The sequence below is a fragment of the Lytechinus variegatus genome, chromosome 12, assembly GCF_018143015.1.
Source record: "Lytechinus variegatus isolate NC3 chromosome 12, Lvar_3.0, whole genome shotgun sequence".
NCBI classification, from domain to species: Eukaryota; Metazoa; Echinodermata; class Echinoidea; order Temnopleuroida; family Toxopneustidae; genus Lytechinus; species Lytechinus variegatus.
The window spans coordinates 21,806,038-21,824,784 of record NC_054751.1 but is presented as its reverse complement, the minus strand read 5'-3'; the positions used below and the strand labels follow the sequence as shown (position 1 = coordinate 21,824,784).

General features: G+C 36.5%; 1 protein-coding gene across 1 annotated transcript; it reads left to right on the top strand.

Moving 5' to 3' along the window:
- The first annotated feature begins 166 nt into the window (after positions 1–166).
- Positions 167–4,368, top strand: LOC121425228 (ankyrin repeat domain-containing protein 53-like). The gene is made up of 4 exons (XM_041621241.1): positions 167–535; positions 1,305–1,504; positions 2,184–2,348; positions 3,271–4,368. The coding sequence occupies exons 1-4, from the start codon at positions 329–331 to the stop codon at positions 4,172–4,174; spliced, it is 1,476 nt and encodes a 491-aa protein (XP_041477175.1). The 5' UTR covers positions 167–328; the 3' UTR covers positions 4,175–4,368.
- Positions 4,369–18,747: the final 14,379 nt, after the last annotated feature.

Here is an 18,747-nt window from a genome sequence, read left to right as displayed (position 1 = left end):
TTAAAATTTCAAACTATTTATAGCAAAATAAAATTTTTAGGGCAGTAATTTTTAACAGAGTGTCATGAGGTTTCAGAATCATGAAGCGTGCCATACATAACCCGGAAGCAAGATCAAAGAGACTCCCTAGCAACTACTGTAAACAATCACAGTCATATAGTAAGATACTATACTAGCTGCGAACTCTCTGTGTGCGTTGTCGTTGAGTTGAATGAATGCACCGTAATCTTTAGACAAATGACTACTTTTACTATTTCGGAATGATTCTGTAAACTGTAAGTTGTAAACAGACATACTTTTTAGAGGCGAGAAAATTTCCAAAGTTGCAATGGAATCGAGCTCACGGATCAAAACGACAGGATCCAATTACACGATCGCCACTGGCGCTGGAGCCGTCCCGTCCACCTCCACTTCGAAGCGGAGTCGAAAGGCGGCTCTGGGCGGGGATGAATTTATGGCAGCGGCAATCGGAGATACAGCCTGGCTCAGACAGACTCTAAAAGAGGGGAAAAATCCTGCAAATTTTGACAAAAATGTAAGTGTTTTGAAATAATCAAGGTAGGCTAATCATGTCTAAACACCTACACCATCATGTAGGCCTAGTCTAGAATTTGAAAATGTGTCGATGTAAATATAGTTAGAATTTGGAGTTTCTGATCTTTTCTATTTGTCAAAAATTTTGAATGTTTTTATTTCAATAATAAGTAAGCTAAATAATATTCCAGTCCAGGAAAAGCCTGGGATCGGGGAAAAACTCTTACATTGTTAATGTTATAAAAAAAGAAAATATAAAAATCATATTTTCATTTTGAATATAAATAAGAAATTATAGGCTAAGTAATGCAATTATCAAACCTAATAATTTAGGAACTTGCTTTGGATATTGTTACATGCATGATAAATGTCTATGGCTTTCTTTGAATAATTATTAATTTGTTAAGCATGCAATAATAATTCTATATTGCACAATTCCTTTACATACAACTATGCGTTACTTAACATGTGAAATAGTTTTAAAACAGAAGTAAACAAAAAGAATGATTAAGTTATAATTATAGGAAAATAGGAAGCCCCTGTCTCTTCAAATTGTTAATAAAACATGACTTATTTATTGAAACTCTTATAAACTAAGCAGGTTTTTAGTTTAACTAACGGCACATGTGCATTGTCTAATAATCTGAACATATTACACAGATGATAATGAGTTTTTGAAATCACTTGAATTAGATTCCACCTTTTTTATTGACTACATCTATATTGAATCAATATTTATCATTTATGACTCTAAATGTTTATTTTTACAGGGATTATCTGCTATTCACCTGGCTTCTCTACATGGTAGAATAGAATGCCTGAAACTTCTGGTTGAGAAGTACCATGTGAGTGTGAACTTGGCCAGTTCTACGGGCTGGAGACCAATCCATCTCTGTATTAACAGCAGGACTGGAAAGAGATCTCTGGAATGCATGAAGTATCTCCTGGACATGGGTGCAGATCCATCGGTGTAAGTTGTTTTTCATTGTGTTAAAAGTTATAACCAGGCCAATAATACACTGACTACAATAGGGCTAATATGTATTCATGAGGTCATATCTCAGGCACCCATGGACCGATTCTCACCAAATTCTGGTGGTGGAGGTATTTCATAATGCTTTACCAAAATATGGTATAAAAATGCTGAAATGGTGAAAAAAAATTGTGACGTCATCACTTTTGTACTCTATAATGGCAAATTCATTGATATGATGTAGTAAGGACTCTATATTTTAATCAATTTAAAACTTAACACCAAGAGTAAATAGAGTTCAACTTAAACCAACTAAGTGATTAAGAAAATTGGTTTAGAAATAAATGTATGTAGTGAATTGTTTTTGAAGTCAGGATTTCAAATAGATTGTATAATTGAATATTAAAGGTTGATCTTAATTTGAATATTTAGTCAACATCCTCAATATTTCTCTAGAGTTCATGTGAATATAGATTTTATTCTCTCTTCTCTTGCAAGTCTAGATTGAAATTCTTCTTAGCTATAACATATTTACCAATTTCTTGTATTTTACAAGCTTTTCATCTTATGATTTTATGAATGAGTTTTTTTATTGTAATCATTTTAATATTTTGTAGATCAGATGAAGAGAAGACATGACTTTACTGCTCTTATGTTCTATATATCTTTTGTGTAGACCCAATGAGGATCTGATGACCCCTACCCACCAAGCTGCTATTGAAGGAAGTGTTAAGTGTATGGCAGCTCTTCTTGCTCATAATGCTGATATAAGTACGCCTGATTGTAATGGCCATCTACCTCTTGATTATGCAAAGATTTGGGGACATAGAAAATGTGCCAGGTAAATGATTTTAATGATTATTTTACTAATGATTATACTGTGTAATTAATTATTCAGCAAATCCCTTCAGCAGGTGGGTCAATCTGCAGTAAACTAAGAAATATGATTCAAAAGTTTATTAGGCAAATATTCTATATCCTTTTTTTCCATCATTCATTCAGTTGTTCTTTTGCTCATTCTATTCATTCACATATGTATTTGATATTTCATTTACTTGTTTGGTTCCATTTAAGTTATGTATGATTAGTAGGTTGGATGATATTGTTACAGATTTGAATTCTGGACATCAATTCAAAGATCATGGCCTGTATTCTGAAGTCTGGTTTGATTTAAACTCTGTTTTAAAGTTATGGTTTAATTGTGACGAAAATCTCTCACAGTATAATTTCAATGCATCAGTTCATTTTGTCTCAAAATATTCTTAACTGTTTCTGAGGGATAAATAAGGTAGCTTTCTTCACTGTTCACAAGTTAGGAAAGAGCACAGTAATCATGAAGAAATGTAAAATGTAAGGTAAATTTTGACATTTTTAGCTTTCCATAATTTTAGAACAGAGTTAGACCGTGGTCTAAGTTAAACCTGTCTTCAGAATATGGGCTCGTGTGTTAATCACTTTGAGGTAGAAAATGAAATAAACATGTTCTTACCCACTCCTGCATAAATTTGCATAGCATAGGTTCCATCAGTTAAGAAAGGATGATCTAATTTTAGGAATATTTCATTTGTCATTTATTAATTATAACTGTGATTGTCTTCTGATAGAACCTCAATATAAACACCAATTCTCCTTTTATGGGATGCAGTGTATATCATAATATTGTTACTGCTTTGGTGCTATTTAGCTTCAAGCTCAGCATTTTACATGTAGTTCAGGAAATTTTCAATTCATGTTTACCGATATTTCATCTCTTCATTTCATAGACTACTGGCATCAGAGACATGGAAGCGAGAGAAGGAGGCAGAATTGACCAAGGTGACTGAGCTGCAGCAGCTTAAGAATCTTAAGGATGCTGTTGATGATTGGGAACAACAAGATCAGCAAGCTTACAAGGAAATCCAAGCTGACCAGTTGTTTGAAGAGTGGATGGAAAAGAAAGGTATAGCAGACAAACAATCACCCCGACTTGTCTCTCATAAAAAGGAGTCTTCAACACTTGGAGCAATGGCCAACCAGCTTTACCAGGCTAACAGTCCTCGGAAAGCAAATGTTCCTGCAGTCAAGCTACAGGCTGTTGGTGAGAAGACTGCAGCAAAAGGAAAGGCAAAGGATTCCAAGGGAAAGACACAAACCAAGTCAACACCAGCTCCTGTAAACACCTCTGGTGCAGAGCATATTGTAGCCAAGGAAAGGTTATGCAAAGGCAAGACAAAGCCAAAGCTAGAACCAGTAGCAAAGGTCAAAGTCCCCATCCTTGAAATCACTGGAAATCCGAACCTTGACAAAGTTAAACTCTACACACAACCTGTGCCTGACCTTCCGCAAGAAGTCATTGACAGAATACTTCTTGAGAAACTCTCACCCCATGAACGTCCTCTTTCCTTCAAATGCAAGAACATTATCGATGCCCAGCACAGACGCCTCTATGATGACAGCGTTAAGCCTATCCAGGAGGTCTATGCCCACATCTCAAATGATAAATCATCAATGTTATTTCCAGGAGTAACCGGTTCTGGGTCATCATCATCAACAAGAACAAGTAGCATCTCAGATTCAGACAGTTTTAATAACCAGAGAATAGCAGGTGCCTTGAAACACATAGCCAAACCATACAAATTTCCTCAGATTCATGGAGAAGACTATACATATGGCTTTGAAGTATTATGATCCTGATCCTCTCTTTAAATTATTGCTTAGTGTCATCATTGATCAAACAGATAAGAAGGTCATCATAAAATCCAATATAACAAGCCATTGCAATGACTACATCTGGAATATGCTTTCTATTGGATAAAAGGATAATTTTTTATAAATGTTTAAAAACCAATTCCACTCCAACAAGAAGCTTATAACGCTAAAAATATCATCAAAATTAGACAGGAAAAGGAATGTTATTGCATTTTGAATTTTTACTTGTTTTCACTAATCATTCATGCACAACATACTAAATGATATCTAAGTGAGAGAGCCGATGACACCACATTGTCACTATTTATTTCATATTTTATTATAAATAAGATATGTTTTCATATTTCAAAATATGGACTGACTCCAACTTGTCCAGCATGTTCATGTAGAATAGTCTATTGAAATTTATTATGATAAATTCAAGTGCTTATTTATTTTTAAATTCACAAAATAAAAAAAAACATGGTTTTTATTTTATGAAAAACAAAAGAAATAATGTGTGACATTATGGAAATGTTGGTTGGAATACACTTTATTTTGTGCAAAAATGGTTTTGAATAGTGGAGTGAAACTTCAGAATTTCATAACTTATTTTAAGTCCAGTTTTCATACAATTTCTGTGTTCTCCCCCCTCCCTTTTTCATGTATTGGAAAGGGTTGGATGATAATAAATATGTATTAATTTTTTTTTTCCTTTTCCCCTGACATAATTCCCAAGGTATTATTCCAGTGTTCATACATTAATATGTAAAATACAGCACATGGCTGCTTTTATGTTTACTTTGGATCACAATCACCACATCTCCCCTGCCCAAAAAGTATGTGAATGAAGTAAGACATCTTGGCTCCAAATTCACATTAAGGTTAATATCATTTTCATGGATAAAACTTCATATCAAGGCATTCTGGAATGAGTTGAAGAACATGTGAATGTCCAAAATTTTCAATAATTGGGGGCGTAATGGGTTGCATTTATAATAAGCAAATCTCATTCATCTTTTGTTATCAGTATTGTTGGTAGTAAGCTGTATACGATTTTGTAAGAATTTGTCCTTGTATTCTTGCCAAATGTTTTAAAAATTAACCAAGTATTTAATTTGCAGATAAGTGTTACCATTTTATGTGTAAATTTTTTCTCTGAATGAAAAAAATCTAATTTGCCCCCCCCCCTCTTCCCCAAAATAAAACCAAAAGAAAGCATCAGGTAATCAAATAGCCTAAGATACAATGTTTTCATAACTAGTGATATGAATAACTTTCCATAGTCAAGGAGTCCGGAAGCGGGGGGGGGGGGGGGCAGGGGGGCAAAATTTTGGGGGGGCAAAACGAGATTTTGCCCCCCCCAACGTGCCCCCCTAAAGTAAAAAAAATTATTATTCAAGGAGAAAAGTGAACGATGAAGGCACTTTTCTGCCTAAAAATTGTCATTTCCATTGTCAAAAATGAAAAATTTCGACCCTGACGGGGCAATCATATAATCATAGTAAGCCTCGCGTCTTTTGACGAACATGTTCCTCTATGAAACATAGGCCTACCTTTGAGAAGCCCCTTTTCCACCTTATTACAGTGTGATAACGTATAACCTTTTAATGAATATAATTCAGACTAAAACCGAATGGCAAATAGAAAGTGGTTCACCAATGCGATGCTGGTTGTGTCGGCTAACAAACGCGGCCCAGAAACGCTCAGACCGGACCCGGTATCACTAACGCGCGTGAACTTACTCGAGCAACATATCTGAAAATGACTGTAAAACAGAAAAGGTTAAAGAGTTGAAGAGGCTTGAGTAATTGGATCATTGGATAAATGAGAAGATGCTAACTTGAGTCGGTGAATGGAATGCAGAGCAGGAGTACTTATCTATCAAATACTCAATCCTCTTCTACCTTTTCTGGTTTACTGTCTTTTCAGGACTACGCGCATTTAAACAAAAAATTACTTGACGATCAACTGTTCACTTCCTCCCCTATCAATTTCATTTCTTCCTCTATCCACTTTTTCGAAAACTCCACTTGGTGTTCCGACAACCATATTCGCTATTGGAATGTAATTGTTTTCTTCTAATAATGTTACCTAATGTACATTATGAACTGCGGAAGTTTGTTAAAGGGATGGTCCGGGCTGAAAGTATTTATAGTTTAATAAATAGAATTCACTGAGCAAAATGTTGAAAATTTCATCAAAATCGGATAACAATTTTTGTATTTTTTTATGACTTTGTATTTTATTATATGAAAATAGGTTTATTCAATTTTTTTAAAAGAATGTTCATGACGACTGTTTTCACAAAATATTGCTAAATTTTAAACGTCAATAACTGTATTATTTGTTATCCGATTTTGATGAAATTTTCGGCATTTTGCTCAGTGAATTCTACTCTATGTATTAAGATATCAATATTTTTAGCCCGGACCATCCTTTTTTCATGATTATTTACAAATGAATACTTCCTGGAATTTGATAATCATCAATTCCTAATTATGGTCACATTTTCCCCAGAAAATATGTAAAGAAAAAAGAAGATTTGAAGGGGTCATCTAAAAGTGCTTCCCAGCCATACAAACATGCAAAAGGAAAAACATAAATCGAGTAATGAATGTTTTAAACTTTAGAGATTTTCAGAAAAGTTTTAGATTGTTAGAGAATTAAGCTTGACATATTTCTTTTTCCTTCAGTTACAAAATATGAAATGTATTGCCCATGCATGGATAATCAGGGACTATCTCCAATGATGATGTCAGAAGTGATTTGCATAGAATGGGTATTTAAGTGCTTATCTACGTCTGCCACGTCAGAACAGTATGACATTTTGAACTTGAAGACATTCATTAGAATTTATTTTGTTTCTGTTGTTGCGCTTCTTCTGCTTAATACACTCCTTGTTCTGACAGGAATTACTTGAAACTTATGATTGTGCTCTCTCGCGTCTTCCTTTATTGCTAATGTACATATAAATATTACTGAAAAGATATTGCATGAAAAATGTAATTTCTGGTATTTTGAGTCAATATAGGAAAGTTAATTGATCAGACACAAAAAACACATTCCGAAGCGATCGTTTTGCGCGTAGATTTCATAGGTTCTCATATGATTGTGAGTATAGTCTTTCGAAGTGCTAGTCTTTTGTAGTGAATTCTATGTTTGAATTTCAAGAAATTTATTTTTGAATGCTCTTAGAAACGCAACTTTTATACGCCATTTTTACACAAAGTCCTTACAGGGGGGGGGGTCCCACTCCCACACCCTCTCCCGCTCGATCGCTTCGGTATCTCACGCTGTCAAAAATATTGTGCCCCCTTCGGGATTTTGCCCCCCCCCAAAAAAAAAACAAAAAAACTGAAAGTGTTCCGGCGCGCCTGTCCATAGTTTGTCAGATTTATTTATGCGACATTTAATATTCATTTAAGTGATGCTTTGTTTCCAGTACAATGTACAATTTTACTTGCTCAAATGATTTGTTACTAAGCTCCGATAGCTTACATTATATTAGTTGTTTAATATAAACAATCTGAAAATCTCAATCATACTCAGTATTAATGAGATTTTTTTATTGATTGATATTGATACTGTATTGTCATGAGATGTATTTTCAAATACTGAAAATCTTAGAAAATAGTTCATATAATATTTTGCTTGATTTTATATGGTGCTTGTAAGTGCTGTTTAATTCTTTTTTAGATTTGAAAAAGAAGGGGAAAACTATATTTGAAAACAAGTTAGCATTTAGATGGGGACATCCCGATAGACCGCGGGTTCGATAGACCGCGGGTCCGATAGTCCGCGGGTCCGTTAGACCGCGGGTCCGATAGACCGCGGGTCCGATAGTCCGCAGTGCGTGTAAAATTATGATCAGATATATCAAATGTCATCGAGAGGTCCAAAGGTCAAATGATACAAGACCATGGGGTTCTATCAGATCCATGGGGGCGAGGGGGAACTGCCTCACCCCCACCCCCCCCCCCGCTCAAAAAAAGAGGGGGAGAGGGGAAAAGGAGAGAATAAAAAGAGAGAGGAAGATGGGAAAAAGAAGATAATAGAAAAGAGAGTAAGAGGGGGAAAGGAAAGACAAGGAAAAAGGGAGAAGAACAGGGGGAAAGAAGAGAAAAAAGAGAGGAGGGAAAAGGAAGACAAGAAAAGAAAGGAGAAAGGAAAAGGAGGAAAAAGAAGAAGAAAAAAAAGAGGAAGGAAGAGAAGAATATTTAAATAGAGAGGAAGATGGGAAGAAAGATAAGAAAAAAGAGAGATAGAGGAAGAGGGGAAAAGAAGAGAATAAAGAGAGAGAGAGAGTGGAAGGGGGAGGGAGAGAAGAAAAAAGATTAAAAGAGAAAAAAGGGGAAAGGAAAGAAAAAGAAAGAGGGATAAGTAATGGGGGAAAGAGAAAAAAGAGGAAGAGGGAAAAGAAAAGAAAGGAAAAGGGGGAAAGAAGAAGAAAAAATAGGAAGAGAATAATATTAAAAAGAGAGAAAGATGGGAAGAAACATAAAAAAGAGAGAGATGGAAATGAATGTCGAATGTCCCATTGGGGGATTTGAAATCTCATCTTTTTAGGTTGGAATATCAAAAATGTTCAGTTTAATCGTTGAAATATGTATCGTCTTAATGGCTAACTTTTCGACCAGGCCATAATATGTAACATTTCTGCTCGCGCTTCGCGCTCGTGGTAATTATCTAGTTACATGCGCGTCCTGTTCAGGTTCACAAACATTGCCCAGAATGTTAAATTTTCAGGACAATATACATGAAATTTAATTTTTAGCTTGCATATGGCTTATGAGATTATAACACATTTATGTTGCTTATAAAGTAAATCTAGGAAATGACTGTTAGGACATGGGCGTTTGCCCCCTCCCCCCCAACAAAAAAGAGAGAATCAACGCTAAGAAAAAATAGAGAGAAATAAAAGGGATATTAGGATGAAATATACTATTATTTTCCAAATATTATGTCAAAATCTATAATACTATCACAACCTTGTATTTTTGTAATAAAAGTGTCAACATATTTGCTTGCTCGCTTCGCTCACTGCCAACTTCTTATTAATTTTATGCGATACGCCATATCGACACCCCTCGAAATTGTTGGCTCATTTAATACGGCACTTGGACAAATCAACTTTGAGCGGCCGATCGGGGAAAATGTGAGTGAAAAAAATGGCCCCTCCCCCATTGGCGGAAGCTGGGTCCGCCCCTGACTTAGGCTTTCAAGATGAAATACAGGAATAAAAAATCAGAACGCGCTTCGGGTTCTCATTATTTATTTAGGCCTTGTGAGATACCTCAATGTGTTTTCCAAGAATAAAATATCAGATTTTCTTTAACGTCTACCCCCCATTTCATCTATTTTTATATAATAATAATAATAATAGCCAATTTTTATAAAGCGCTTTTCCCAGAATGGCCCAAAGCGCGTTACAGCATATTATTACCCCGGTCATTGGATACATTTCAATCCCGCACGAAAAAGTGCACAATTTCCACTCCCTGGGGAGCATTCCTTGCATTCATCGCAGCCTCATTATGGCGCTGGCAAAATCAAACATACAATATCTTTCGCATCCTACCGGTACCCATTTAGCACCTGGGTCGAGAGTGGCAAAGTGTGGATTAACGCCTTGCCAAAGGACGCTAGGCCGCGGTGGGATTCGAACACACGACCCTCTGTTTACAAAGCGAGAGTCAGAACCACTACACCACGGCTCTTCCACTTATGCAACTATATATCTTGGTGCCCTCGGCCCCCCCCCCGCCCTGCACCAATGCTGAATAAATACGCCACTGATGAGGATAATTAGTCGAGATTGCATATTCCCTATAGAGGTTATCATTAATAATATTGAAGGGTATACTAAAACAACAGTACAGAAACTACAGCTCCGGTTCACAATATTCTAGTAGGGCCTAATCTGGTGAGAAGTTAAACCAAATTGAAACCCCCCAAAATCACTCGTGCTTCGCGCTCCCATTGATATTACATCATGGGCGGAAATCCCAGGGGGGAAAGGGGGGGGGAACGTGTCCCACCTACTCAAAATAGTCGGGGGACACAATATAAAATGTCCCCCTACTATTTTGGTCTTTTATAATCATAGAAATACATTATTCTAAATCGAAATAAAACATGTATTTTGGGACGAGATGACCTTACTTTGGCGATGATAACCCTTTTTTTTGCTTGTCATATTTTCCGCCCCTTGTCCCCATAGGCGGATCCAGGGGGCCGAGCTTCCCCCCCCCCCCCCTTGGCGGAGCAAGAACGAAAGAAGGAAAAAGGAGGAAAAAGAGAGGAGAAAAGGAAGAGAAGGACGACGAAGGCATGAAATAAGATGAGGGGAAGACTTGGAAAATAAAAAGAATCTTTCGTGCAACTATATAAAACTTTCGCTCGCGCTTCGCGCTCGCATTGCCTATTAGATGATTTACATATCTTGTTCAGGGGTGGATCCAGCTTTCGCCAATAGGGGGGGGGGGGCGAAAATATTTTCACCAACATTTTTCCTCGATTGGCCGCTATAATCTGATTTCTTGTTGTTGGTTTTTCACGGGGTAAATTCTTTGATATATTATGTCCCTAGAGCTGAAGATTCTGAGCAGTTTTTTATAATCATGAACAAAGAAAAGTATCCAACTTAAGAATGCGAGCGCGAAGCGCGAGCCGAAATTTTATTATAGTAACGTGAAAAGAGACTCAATTAGGACTTTTTAGTGATTAATGAAGAGGATACAAGTATCACCAATTAAATAATGAGAGTGCAAAACGCGAGCTCAAAATTTTTGATATTCTCACCTGAAAACTGGACAGTCTAAGCGCGTTTATTTAAATAAAGAACAAGCTGTGTGTCTTAAACAATTAAATGCGAATGCGAAGCACGAGCTTAAATTTTTTATATAATGACATGATAAAGGAGCATTTTGACAAATTTTGGAAAGAATTTCCAAAGAGGACAGTTATCTCAAACAATGCGAGCGCGAGCTGAAAATTTTGATATAACAATTTGTGTAAATCAAACAAAATAATGAAAGCTTGGTGTGCGAGCTAAAATATTGCGTGCAATTTGATTTCAGAAGTGTCATTTAATCCTCTTGAATGGGATTCATTACACAGGCAATGCGAGCACGAAGCGCGAGCGAAAATTTTTATATAAAGTCTATTTTCCATTTTTTCCCCTCACCTTTTTCTTGTTTCCTTTCGGGGTCGGGCCGGCCGTTACGAGGCTGTATATTACACATCATGGGTATAATACCTCTTTCTTACTTTTCTTTCTGTTTGTCGTAGTTTCTATAAAGAGTACACTTTTTTCTGCAGGTTATCAAAAAATAGGGGGGGGGGGCCGGGGCCGGCTCGGCCCCCTCCTGGATCCACGCCTGTTGTTCAATATGTAGTTCGAATATCAAGTTTGGAAGTCAATATACAACACATATATATTTCACCTCGGAAATCGAACTTTCATTATTTTGTGTAATTTACAAATTGGTTTTTAAAAAGTGCTCTGTAAAAATATCAATTTTATGGTTTGAATGTTAACATTTGCTGCTTGCGCTACCCGCTCGCAAATTTTGATTTATCATGTACCTATATTTTCGTGTATTCCATAAAGTTTTCAAAATATCCCTTTTCTTGTCTGATTGTTAAGACGCATCAGCTAGCGTGCTGCACGCTCGCATTTTGATTGGCGAGTTATATAAATGTTTCAATATAGTTTATACAACAAACTATTTAAAATCCCCTTTTCATGACAGTTTATCAAAAATTATAGGTCGCGACTTGCGCTCGCATTAATGGTTAAAAATATATTAACTGATGCATCCTATTCATAATCACAATTGTGAAATGTCCAGTTTTTATGCCATGATATCATCAGATTTCGTGCCCTCATTAGGCATTAATAAATATGATATCAATTTAATAATTAAATTGTCCCTTTGTTTCATCTCGCGCTTAGCAAGATGAATAGGAAGATAGTCATCATTTTCATATGATGGCATGTCGTAAGGATGTCCCGGTCCTTATGTCAAAACTCAAAGTAATAATAATATCAGCTCTTTTTTAAGTGCGATCCATATCCACCTTACATTTTTTCTACAAAGTGCTAGAAATATAAAGCTGAAATTGACTCTTTTTTTTCAGATCGGACTATCAAAGTTTCATGATTTTCATGATTAAAGTTGTATTTAGAATGCCTAGATTCTAGGTCTAAATATGAAACACGCTCGCGCATGTTTATTCAGATACCCAACTTGTTCTCTAATTTAAATCATTATCCAGTTTCAGATCACAATATCAAAAATTTTCTGCTTGCGCTTTGATGATTTACAAAACATGAACAAGAGTGGCCCCCTTTTAGGTCTAAATCTCTTTTTTTTCTGCTTGCGCTTCGCGCTCGCATCAATCGTTAAATTACATAGCTATCCTGTTCACGATTACAAAAACTGATTGAAATTTTCCATTCTTTCTTTAAAAAGTTCAAAAATGTTCAGCTCGCGCTTCGCGCTCGCATTTTTTGATTGTTGAAATATGTGACGCGTTCATGGCTAAGTGCAAGCAGTCCTTAACAGGTACCAGTTCAAAACGTATAATTTTTTTTGCGCTCGTATTATTAATACTCATATTTTTAGGATTTACAAATCATGAATAGAGTGTCTCGTTCAGTGAAATATTATGGGACTAAATCTAGAAATTTTCCGCTCGCGCTTCGCGCTTGATTTAATTGTTTCTCATATACCTATTCTGCTTGAGTTAATAAAAAGTGCTTAGAATTTCCTTTCTTTGGGTGAAAATTTCGAAGAGATTTAGCTCGCGCTTCGCGCTCGCATTATTTGATTGTTAAATCAAATCTAACAGGTATCTTTTTCATCAGTTCATTTCCCCCTCGCGCTTTGCGTTCGTAGTAATTATTAAGTTGCATACATGTCTTTTTCAGGATAACAAACATTGCCCAGAATCAGTTCAACTTTTAGGAAAAAATACATAAAATTTTCCAAAAAATTAGCTCGCGCTTCGCGCTCGTATCATATAAATGAGGATGATATTATGTATTAATTTATGAGAATAAAGCCAAGAAGTGACTAATAAGGACTACCCCTTCAAAGAAACAAACAAAAATTATCTTCGAGCTGCCGATCGGGGAAAATATGGCTGAAACAAATTTCCGCCCCACCCCCTATTGGCGAAGGCTGGAACCGCCCCTGTGTCCCCCTACCTTTTGGTATTTATGTATTCATGGATTTTTTTTTCAAGAACACATTAAAAAGTGGTCTTTATTTTTTTTTTAATGTGATTATAAGATAATTTAATATAGTCTGACCGGGAGGGAGTAGGAGCCATTTTTCGAAAAGTACACATGGGCGCCAAAAATCAGGTCAAATTTGCTCCCCCTCCCTCCCCACGAAATCCTGGATCCGCGCCTGCATGGGTTCTATAACAATAACCCAATTAGGGCAATCACCCCCTGACAACTACTTCAAGGAAAATATTATCCCCATATTTTTTACCGCCGGGGACTGTTACCCCCCTCCCCGGAAATTTACTCTGCAGACAATTGCCCCAGATAATTATGAAAATAATAATTCCGAAAATGCCTTAACGTGACAACATGGCGTGGTACTTAATCATTGGCGGCCGAAGGCAAAACATTTAAGGGGATCCACCTGAAACTTTGGGATGGACACAGGTAAAAAATTGACAAGCAAATCAACCAAAATTTTAGGAGGGACCACCAAAATATTTTGACAAGGAAAAAAAAAGAAGCTTATCATCCAAAATAAGGGGGGGGGGGCAAAATATTTTAGGGTGGTCTACCTCAATTTAGGGAGGGGGGACGTAGAAAAGATATTGACGACCAAAAAAAGGTTCTCAACTAAAAATTTAGGGGGGAAATCCCCCCCGCTTCCGCCGCCTAAGTAATTAATAAGCTTATTATTTCGACATAGCGATATATTCTATCTTGTCAAGTAGATATGTCCACATGGCGAGATATGAAGTGTACAAGTCCCGGCAAGAATCTCGATGAATCGCCATGTTGACATGCAACATATTTAAGTCGACTTGGCAAGATACAATATCTCGTCATGTTGACTGTTGACATATAACTTTTTATAAGTGGACTGACTTGGCAGGATAACGTATCTCGCCATGCGGACATAATAAGCTTATTTAGTCGATATGGCAAGATAAAGTATCTCGCCATGTCGTCAAGTCGATGGCATTTTAGAGGCTCCGTATGGCGTCTAGAGGGTATATTTCCGGGGGGGGGGGGGGTAACAGTCCCCGACGATAAAAAATATGGGGATAATTATTTTCCTTGAAGTAGATGTCAGGGGCGATTGTCCTGTGGGTCATCGTTATAGAACCCCATGGACTCGTATCATTGACCTTTTGACCTCTTTATGACATGGATTTCACTATATTGTCATGATGATAATTTTACACACACCGCGGACTATCGGACCCGCGGTCTATCGGGCCCGCGGTCTATCGGACCCGCGGTCTATCGGGCCCGCGGTCTATCGGACCCGCGGTCTATCGGACGCGCGGTCTATCGGACCCGCGGTCTATCGGACCCGCGGTCTATCGGGCTGTAACCCATTTAGATTACTGGTATAGTAATAGAAAATAAAGTAAATGTTTAAAATGATGATATCCATGAGAGCATTGTTAGTAAAAAGTTTGTTAATAATAATAATGATGTGACTTGCAAAGCGCCAAATCCACTCTATAGTGTGCTCAAGGCACATAAAGAGCTAAGAGTAAAATGAGAGTTTTCAGAAGATTTTTCAAAGTCTCGACATAGGTGCATTTTTAAAGTCTTCATGAAGGCTATTCCACAAAGTGGGGGACACATAAACAAATGACCTTTCCCCCAAGTTTTAGAAAAGATATCTAAACGTCAATTATTTTATTGTACGTTACCTGCCAAATGAAATGAATAGGTAGATCTCAATTATCTCTTCCTGCTTATTTTTATTAAGGAGAATGCAACTTGAATAAAAAGTTGGCTTGTGAGAAAGCGGAAAAAAAAGATTAATGAAAGAAATCAACGAAAGTTTGCATAAAATTTGTCAAACATATTAAAGTTATGAGTTAAGAACATTAATGCTATATGGAGATTCTAACATGGGTAATGCGAAGAAGATCTCCTTTGCACACAATTAAATGGTTCCAAAAGCAGTGTTGTAGTGCCTTGATGCTCGGCCTTGGCCTTACCTACTTTTTCAAAGCTTTGGCCTTGAACACTCATGCCTTGGCCTTGAGGATTTTTAACCTTGAAATTTCAAGGCATTTTCAAGACTTTTTCAAGGCATTTTGTTTTTTGTACTTTCATTTGTTTTTATATAAGTAATTATAAATGTTACTATGTTATTAGTAATTGTACTATATATTCAATGGCACGACTTCCAGTCAGCAGTAGTAAGTGTACTAGCAGTGCCATGAATTGTGATTATCACCATCATCAAGAATTATCATATTCATGTATGTGACAAAGAAAACAGTAATGATGAAAAATAGCATTATTTATTGGTAACGTGTTGTAATCATGACTGATGATGATAATAATGATAGTAATAATCATTATGATTAAGATAACAGTGATTTGATAACAGGAATAATTCTGACAGATCTGACAGCTAATTTTGACAACAATTTTCATAAAGAATAATAACAAGGACTTTCCTTGTATTATTTCCTTTGGCCAAGAAGAATGTTTTAAGTCTTAATGATATTATATAAAGATTTGGTAAACTTGAACACAATCTTCAATTTTGTCATATCCAAATGGGTTATGTCAATTGCATGACGAACCAAAAGTTTTGAGGGGCCAAGCATGGCATATATATAGAGCAAAATTTCTGCCAAAAAAGTTGAATGGCAAAAAGAAGCTGCTGAAAACTGCATATATAAAAAAAAGAGCCAATGGAGTAAAAGCGATTGAAGTGAGCGAGCGAGCAAAATTTTTCACCCTCTTACTAAAAGAAAAGCTAGTTCTTTTGATAGAATGTGACAATATGTTAAGAAAATAATATCACATTTACTCATTTACCTTTCCTTTTTCCGTTTTTTCAGTTTATTCTTGGTGGTGGAACTTCTCTCTCTTTTTTGAGGGGGTGGGGGAGGGGGTTCTGATATTTGTAAAGAGGTGAGAAAGGGGGAATATAACTTTATTTTTCTAGTATTCTTTATTCCGATTTTTGAGGTAAAATAAGTGTAGAAGATACAAGAAATGAAAATTGAAATTTAAAAGGGGTTGTGAGCAAGAAAACAACATAAAAACGGACAGGAGTCCTAAAAGTGACTCCTTTTCAGGTCAGCATTTGAAAATTTCAACTTGTGCTCACTTGCTCCCCTCCCCCCGAAAAAATCATTGTAGGAAAAAATGCCCCTCTTCCAAAATCGAAAATGCTCTTTTTTCCAAATGAAATATGCCCGTTTAAAATGAAATACCTTTTTTATAGTAAATTATAATACATTAATTAGGTTTGAAAATCGCCAAAGTTTGGATCGTGCTTGCATCATTTATTGTTTAGTACAGTATTAATCCTGTTCATGGTTACAAAAAATTAATGTTTAGAATTTTCAGGTTGGAATATCACAAATTTTTGAGCTCGTACTCTGCGCTCGCATTATTTTGATCGGTGAGTTATGTATCATTTATGAGTCACTAAACATGCTAAATGCAGTCCCTAACAAGTAACTTTGCAGACCTGTCAGTATATTACAAATTTCAGCTCGCGCTTATTAATTCTTTAGTTAGATAAACATCTTTTTCATGATTACAAAAACAGCCCGGAATATTTAATTTTTATGTCTCAATGTAAAAAAGTTTTTGCTTATGATTCGCGATAGCAACATCTCGCAAGGATGCCCTTTTAAAAGTGATTAGCACTGTAATTGACCAAACATCGAGTTTTTCAACTTCAAAATTGATATTTTTTTAAACCACTAAATCAAAATATCTGTCTTATCAATGAGAAATCACTAAAAAGGCTTTGGTCAACTTTAGGATTGTGATTTTTTTACATGGTCAGCCCCCCCCCCCCCCCACTTTGAAAATCGTTTCGCGGCACCTGCATATACAGTAGAACAACCTATACTCATTTTCATATGCTAGTCTTTCTCCTCTTTTTCTTCCTTTTGTTTTACTTCTTTTTAATTTCATAGAGGCGGTCACATTCCGTCCCTGTGGTGCCGCCTTTTGGATATAGGGTGTTAGGATGATACCCTTCCTTTTCATAATGAAAAATAATTGTTAAGAATGCTCAGATTCTATGTGGGGGGGGGGGGTTAAATCTAAAAAAAAAGAGAGAGACGAAAAACGATTACGCATCACGCATGAAAGGTTTGAGCTACGCATGTTATTCTTGATTTAAAACCCCTTGAAAACGTGCTTGAATTATCCAATTTCATAGCAGAATATATAAAAAAAATTCTGCTCGCTCTTAGAGAGATACCCATCCTTTTCATGATTACAAAACATGAATAAAGAGTGTCCAGTTTTTAGGTCGCGTCATTTGCTTAGTTACATACCTATCCTGTGCATGATTATAAGAAGTGCCTATAGAATGTCCACTTTTCAGGTCGGAGCAGAGACGTCGATCCGGGGGGGGGGGGGAGCGATCGCCCCACCAATGAAAATATTGGGGGGCAAACATATCGTTTTGCCCCCGAATAATTCTGCATGTGCAAAAAATAAAATGCTACACAGGAAACAGCAAGCGAGATTGAGATACATAACTCGATCTTTAATTAAAATCGTGCTCAAAATTTCCGCTTTTCAGATTGGAATATAAAAAAATATAAGCACGCGCTTCGCGCTCGCATCATTTCTGTTGCAAAAACCCATACTTTACATGATTAAATAGGTGAATAGAATGTCCCGTTTTCAGTTCTAAACCTCAAAACAACTCCCGCTTCGATTTGCAATAATCTTTTGTTGGATATTTATATCTCGTTTTTTATTAAAAATGTCCATCAAACTAAAAAATTTTCAGATATATATATATATATATATACATATATAAATAATTTATTGGTTGGATGTTTAACTTAAGCTGGTCGTACAGTCTGTTTCACCCGAAGGATCATCAGCGACTGGTAGTATGAAGAACACAATTTTTTGATAGTATATACAGAGCATGTGCATTAGGGTATAACATTGGGTTGACAGAGCATGTAAATATGAATGGGGTTACTGAAGGGGTACATGTGCTTTGTTTATTACATAAGGGGTACTTAGGGGTCATTACTGCATGGTTACAAGTGAGGGGGGGGGGTAGGGCTATCCATATCCAGCAAGGAGGAACCCCGGGGGGGGGGCACTCAGTATATAATGCATAGTGGGTATGTGCCGCGGAGGGGACCCCCATTTTTACACTCAAATTTCCGTTCCAAGGCATAGCATTTTTGCCTTGTTGGGAAAAAAAACAAAGAAAGCCGCTCCAAGGCATAGCATTTTCTTCTTATCGAGAGAAAAAGAAGAGAGAAATCCGCTCCAAAGCTTCGCATATTTTTCGTTACGCCGCTCCGATCGCGTTGAATGAGCTGCAATTTTGGTGAAAAGC

Excerpts from the sequence above, each read along its gene's own strand:
- LOC121425228 (XM_041621241.1), top strand. The coding sequence starts at position 329 with ATGGAATCGAGCTCACGGATCAAAACGACAGGATCCAATTACACGATC. Across the intron at positions 1,505-2,183 it reads ATGGGTGCAGATCCATCGGT|ACCCAATGAGGATCTGATGA; the intron begins GTAAGTTGTTTT and ends TCTTTTGTGTAG. Across the intron at positions 2,349-3,270 it reads GGACATAGAAAATGTGCCAG|ACTACTGGCATCAGAGACAT; the intron begins GTAAATGATTTT and ends TTCATTTCATAG.